The sequence below is a fragment of the Alosa pseudoharengus genome, unplaced genomic scaffold (assembly GCF_046254945.1).
Source record: "Alosa pseudoharengus isolate Yale_2024_CS ecotype anadromous, Long Island Sound unplaced genomic scaffold, YU_APseudo_1.1 YU_APseudo_1.1_scf_24, whole genome shotgun sequence".
NCBI lineage: Eukaryota > Metazoa > Chordata > Actinopteri > Clupeiformes > Clupeidae > Alosa > Alosa pseudoharengus.
Genome location: NW_027468689.1, coordinates 21,289,278 through 21,296,157, shown reverse-complemented (window position 1 = coordinate 21,296,157; position 6,880 = coordinate 21,289,278). Strand labels below are relative to the sequence as shown.

The following is a 6,880-nucleotide window of genomic DNA, read 5'->3' as shown; positions in this document are numbered from 1 at the left end:
CACAACAGGTAATTAGATGTGGTAATTAGATGTATATAGCACCCTCCACATCTACTGAGATGACTAAAAATAGGAATACAATCATCTTTTGGCATTTTATCTTAGAAAAAATCCTAATGAAGGAATACTTTCGACAAAAACACATGCCACACAATTATTGTCTGTACTTTTTACACAACTTTACCAGGGGTGCCAATAAATGTACCTATAGTATCTACATATTTGGCCACGGAGACCATGAAAAAATCCAGTTCATGTCAATATTTAAACTCCATAAAAATAATGGCAGAACTTGGGTTGGTGTTCTGAGTTGTTTTTAACGTGTAGTGAAATAGCCCATGAGCCTATACATAACCAAAGAACTCTTCCTGCAAGACAGCATATGACTAATCAAACCACATTGCTAATAAAAGCACACTTATCCATTTATCTACAAAAGCTTGTTGGCAACTCTGTAGATGTAGAGAAACTATTTGGAAGAGTTTAATCCATATTCATTCTTGTCCCTTAGCCTACACTTAAGTTATTCAATACGCAATTTGAAATGAACCGCAGCTATTTCTGACAGCAATTACATCTGATCCATCCAAAACACGTGAAAGATCAGTGGATCACGTTTTAATACATGCAATAATTGTGTGTTATGAATTTTTCCAATTATAATGTTCTGACAAAAAAGGGGGATTTCTAGTCTGAGGATGGAAACTTCTGTTGTGACGTAAACCATACGCTGACTGCACAAACTCCTGTGTATAGTAGGGGATGCCAGGTGGATACCAGGAAAAGGGAACAATGGCACTCACTTCTGTGGGCTACATGGAATTCTGAATGAAAAGCTAGAACTGCTTGAACTTGTTTTACGCTGAAAACGGCTTTTAAAAGCTGTCAAAAGTTACATATGCATATCCTCACAACAAATATGACATGACATCCTCAACCCCATGACCAACATCGTTCATCATAATCTCCCATTGCGATGTGAATAAGAACGCATCCCATTATTTCAAAAGATGAGCATTGATACTGTCATGGGAATATAGGCTACAGCCTCATACAGAGGGATAATAAGAAAGGTCGGGGAACCAAACATGCAATATACCACGTATTAAGGACAGTATTTAACCACTTCAAAACGTTGTATGTTTTCGGCTGTAAATGTGAACAGGAAGAGCCGGTACTTACAGTGGCACCATCCCAAATGACAGCACCAGTGCAGCTTGAAGCACTTTCCGTGGCTGTGCGTGGCGCATATGGACAGCCCGTCGCAGGGAAGAAAGTCCGGTCTGCCTGCGCAGCTCCTGGCCAGAGCTTGCGCTTCATCCAACTTCTCGCTCTTTTGTCCGCCCGAAGCAGCCATCGTGAACTACCCAGGATCAAACCCTGACCACTCGCCACATTAGAGGATGCTGGATGATTATGGTTTTAAAGATGCGCTCCGGGTGTTTTCGTTATCCCGTGGCAATCAAATGGTCTTTCGCTTCCACAGCGAAATCATATGAATATCACAGAAACGTTACACCCAAGAATGTAGCGGGCACGAGGCTAGTGAAAAAACGGCAAAGTTTCTTATAATATGGCACCTTCCGCGCTCCAACGTTCTGCTCCTTCGGTCGAAGCCAGATGGCAAATATAAAGCACTGGTAAAACAGTAGAGAGGGATGAACTGTATGCAGAATAAAAAATCCTGTGTTTAAGGGCGTATTGGTTTGTATCCGAACCTCCGAGTAAAATGCATTCCCTTCCTTCGTCTCTCGTCTCTCCTCTCCTCCCCTTTTCCCTCCCCAACTTTCTCCTGTCTCCCGGAGGGAAGTCGCAGGGTCCGGTTACTGCCGGTAGAGAGAGCGGAGTAATTGTAGAGTCGTTCCCTGCCTCTCCTCTCAAGAATGTTATGATTTTCTGTGCGCGCACCTCCACGTCTTATGAGGATCGCCCTCACCCCCCCCCCCCCCCCAACTGGCAAGATGGAGCTTTCACAACGTTACTATTGAAAGCTGGCGTTGAAATACTACTGTTAACTGAAGCAAATATATAACATTGGATGAATTTAAATATCGTGGCTATCAGAGAACGAACAATTTATGCTGTCACTGGAAATGTGCTGAACAGAAATATTAGTTTTTTTACAGGTAGGCGACTCATAACTCGTATTTCCATTTAGACTGGGACTCTAGACTTTTTATTTTCCATGGATGGATATTAGTAGATAATAAATCATCCATCATGGTAATCAATTTGACACTACCGCTCTTTTAAAAATAGTCCAAGAATAGCCCTCCAGTACTAGTTACGGTCATGTTTACTAAAATAAAAATGCATAGGTTTTACTTTCCACCATACATTGTATCACACACAGAGACAAATAATGGTCCCTGGTTTTTTTAATTTTTTGTTCATATTCTTTACTTCAATTGGGCCTCAAAGCTGTACAGGAAATGACTCAGAATCTGAGGTTTTCGTGTCTTTCTTTCATGTGGGTGGATTGGGACAGGAATGTAAGGGTATAGGCTACCTACCTCAAGAGATGGACCTGGAAAGAATATAAAAACAACTTTATAATGCTGAAAGAGATGCTCTGCATTTGCAAGAGAACATGGCCTTGGTTTCACAGCCACCCAGGGCAATCTCAAACGAGTGATGGAGAAGGGGCATTAGACAAGCCTGTATTCCCTCTTATCCTCCAGTGAATACAGTAACATGAAAGAAAGGCACAAGCTGGCATTATCAACAGAGAAAGCTTCAGAGTAGATGTAGGCTTAATGGAACGGTCTTCCTCACTTCAAAAGACTCCTTCAGCTTCAGAACCATCACCTATTTCACTGTGGCTGATCTAAACTCACCCTTTAAAAAACAAAACAAAGGTGTGTGGGTGTATGTATGTAGGTGTTTATTTTATCAATCTTAAATATACTGTATGTTATTTTGGTGTCATGTCATGTGTTCCTTGTGGCAATATATGAAAATATTCCCTTTGATTGTGCCCCTGAGCTTAAGCTTTCATCCTCACGTGCACTTATTCTACCATGAAAAGGAATCCTTTCTGTGTTTCGTTCCCTGAAAATACATCACCCGGGCCAGTCTCATCAGTTCACTCTCGTCCCCAGGGTGGACGCGGCAGACAAAGCTCTGTTCACGAGGGGGGGGAGGGGGGGGGGGGGTGTCCCAGGGGATGAGAGGAGATGGAAACAGCAGACACCCCCCTCCCCAAGGAGGAGGGGCTCAGCTGGGCTTTCCCCTTCCCGCTTGATTGTCATTAAAATGGTTGATGTGGGCGCAGTCTCTTGACTGGATGAGCATGAGCCTTCAGCAGATCAGAAGCTGCAACATGGACTCTCTGTGTCCTGGAGGTCACAAGATGAAGAGCATAATGTAATGTGAACTTGTCTAGTTAGTATTCATTTATGACACAGGGAAGGATACGTGATCATACATACATAGTATGTGTGTGTTTGTGTGTGTGTGTGTGTTCATGTGGTGTGTGCTTGTTTGGAGTGTTTCGTGTGTGTGTGTGTGTGTGTAAGTGAGAGAGAGAAAGAGAGAGAGAAGGGTCAATGTGCCTGCCTGGGGTGATTCCCCATGGAGCTCCATAGTGCTGAGGTTAAATGTCCATGGCAAAATGAATAAATCAATACCAGCTGTGATGGTAATGTGTCAAGGATCCTGTATCAACTGGAAATGTGTAAATACTGTATGTAATAGCATCTAGAACATCCCATCATCATACTCAGAAACATCATGTTATTTCCCATAAGTCAATTGCCTACAATATGGATCGCAAAATCGACCTAACAACATGCAGGTGCAGAATCACTGAATCACTGGTCCCTGCTAAAGAAGTGTTGAAAAGAGACGGACATGAGAGGCTCAATATGATAGTGATATGAGGATACCAAACTTCTGAAACGATGGCGAACATTGGACTGAGAGCCATTTCAATCCTCTCATTCTGTTTCCCGTTTGTCTTTCTTCCTTTCAGTAGCCTACACACAAATAGATACTTTCAATGCAAGTTAAAAATAGAAATGAACGTGGAAGTGGAGTGGAATGGAAGTGGAACGTGATCCTGAAGGTCAGGTGGCACAGCACGGCTCTCCAAACCACAAGGTCATACGTTGGACAGCCATGGACAAGAAAGTGGGGTGATGAGAATGTCACTCAACTGCAATACACACTATATGTTCAGTTTACTGTAAGTCAGGGTGGATAAAAGGTTTTTCCACATAGCATTGTTGGCATTTTGTGAGGGAAGGCATTGGGGTCGAATCCAGCAGAAAGTCACAACCCTGTAAATCCTGTGTGATTATGAACGGTTAGCCAAAGCGCTTTTGTGGCTGACCCCCAGTCAGAGGAGCCGCCGCAACACCACCTGACCTTGTCGGCACAAGACAGTCAGCTGTATCTCAATCAGAAGGTGGCCAGTCACCATGGTGATGGTTGTTGTTCACAGCATGAGCGTAACAAGGAGAGCAGTTGTGAATCTGAATTGCTGCTCCATAAAGAGGGACAGTCAACACAATCTCAACTCTTGCCTTTCATTCAAGTTATCAAGACAGCAGAGATGGAGAGCCATTGAACATGTTTTTGAAGAGGCAAAGGCACATGGATGCAAGGATGCAAGTGCCCTTCATACACCCCTACCAGACATTCAAATGTTTACAATGTATTCAGCAACACTAACTATGCTAATACACAAAAGTAAGTATTTCTTTGCACATAAGAAAAAAACTGCTGAAAGGATAAATGCAATATTTTCCAACAGACATCTTAGAGGCCAAACAAAGTGGATTTCAAAAAAAGTAGAGGCCGGGAATGATGTGTGGTTGATGTCTGATCTCGTCAAAGCTCCATATTATATCCCTGTATACATGCTCATGCACCTACTGACTGACACAAACACACACACACATACACACAAATTGATTTAGACAGTCATGTAGAGTATGACTTCTATCTCACCTTCTCTTCTAATTACTTTTAATTTAATCTGCCCTCCACCTAAAATGTCAATGCTCTGAGTCTCCAAGGTGACAACACAATAATTTATCATGTTATTGGCCTGTAAGGCCACCATGAGCAACTGGCGAGTGCAGACCCATAATGGCGGCATACAGCGGCGCCAGCTGATTCATTTTCATGCCTCGTTGAACATTTATAACACCTTCTGATCCTTATTACTGTCTACCACCAGACACTGGGCAGTTTAGAGGACAAGCACAGTTAGAAAAAGAAACACACACACACACACACACACAAACGAGCACAAATATATGCTCTCTCACACACTCTACTCCAACCGCCCCCCCCCCATACACACACACACACACACACACACACACTCACACACACACACACACACACTCATATGCACATTCACTCCCATATTCACATACAGCGGGGAAAATAAGTATTGAACACATCAACATTTTTTTCAGTAAGTATACTTCCAATGAGGCTATTTGCATGAAATTTTCACCAGACATTAGTATTAACTCAGATAATCCACCCATATAAAAACATCCAAACATTAAAGTCCATAGGTAGAGTTATGTGCAATAAAGTGGAATGACACAGGAAAAAAGTATTGAACACGCCTGCAGGTTTGGATCATTGTCCTGCTGGAAGGTCTAGCCATGTCTCATCCTCATCATCCTGGTGGATGTAAAAATTCTCCTAGAACAAAATGACTCCATTCATCATTCCTTCAACTGTATGAAGTCTGCAAGTACCATGAGATGAAAAACAGCCCACACCATGATGCCACCACCTCCAAACCTCACTGTTGGTAGGGTATTTTTAGGGTGATGCACAGTGCCATTTCTCCCCCAAATATGGTGTGTAGTATGACATCCGAAAAGTTACATTTTTAACCACAATACATTCTCTCAGTATTTCATAGGATTGTTCAAATGTTGGGTAGCAAACTTTCAACGAGCTTTGACATGTTTTTCTTCAGCAATAGAGTCATGCGGGATGAGCGTGCATAGAGGCCATGGCGGTGGAGTGCATTACCTATGATTTTCTCTGTAACAATTGTACCTGCTGCCTCCAAATCTTTCTGGAGCTTTCTCAGAGTGGTCCTTGGCTCTTGGGCTACTGTTCTGACTATCCTTCTGACTTCCTGGTCAGAAATCTTGCAAGGAGATCCTGTGCATGGCCAGTTGATGATGTAGTGATGTTCCTTCCACTTGCAAATAATGGCTCCAATACTGCTTGCTGGATGATTCTGAAGTTTTGAAGTGCATCTGTAACCAGTTCCATTACTATGTTTTGCAACAATAAGGTTGCAAAGATCTTGAGAAGGCTCTTTGCTTTTACCCATCATGAAATGTTTCTTGTGAGACACCTTGCTAACAAAAAAACTTTTTATAGCCCACCAGTATGTACTAACCCATCTTATATCAATTTGTACAGATAGGAGGGATAATTTCTCTAACTACTTATAGATTCCAGTTTGTTCCTTGCCATTCTTTGCGTTTGTGTACTGCTTTTTCTTAGCGTGTTCAATACTTTTTCCCTGTGCCATTCCACTTTTTTACTCATAACACTACTTTTAGACATTAATGTTTGGATTTTTATATATGTGTGGATTACCTAAGTTAATACTAATGTTCGGTGAAAATTTCATGCGAATAGCCTCACTGGAAGAATACTTACTGAAAAAAATGTTGACGTGTTCAATACTTATTTTCCCCGCTGTATACAGATCACACAGCCACAGAAACACACAGTCGTAGAAGAAGGTTAGGTAATCACTGACACTATCTCTACAGTCATTGTCATTCTATTAGATTACAATTTTTGCCTGTTGCTTACACACTAACACTGAATGCTTAGACCAAAGTCTCAGTACCTAAACTTTTTGCAGCATACTTTAAACACTGTG

At 42.0% G+C, this 6,880-nt stretch overlaps 1 protein-coding gene across 1 annotated transcript in view; it reads right to left on the bottom strand.

Moving 5' to 3' along the window:
• LOC143142515 (UPF0524 protein C3orf70 homolog A) overlaps nucleotides 1–1,862 on the bottom strand; it is a 15,768-nt gene extending 13,906 nt beyond the window's left edge. The window contains exon 1 of the mRNA XM_076303449.1: nucleotides 1,183–1,862. Coding sequence (XP_076159564.1) covers nucleotides 1,183–1,357 — 175 coding nt within the window. The 5' untranslated portion in view covers nucleotides 1,358–1,862. The remainder of the gene's footprint in view (nucleotides 1–1,182) is intronic.
• Between the last annotated feature and the right edge of the window lie 5,018 nt (nucleotides 1,863–6,880).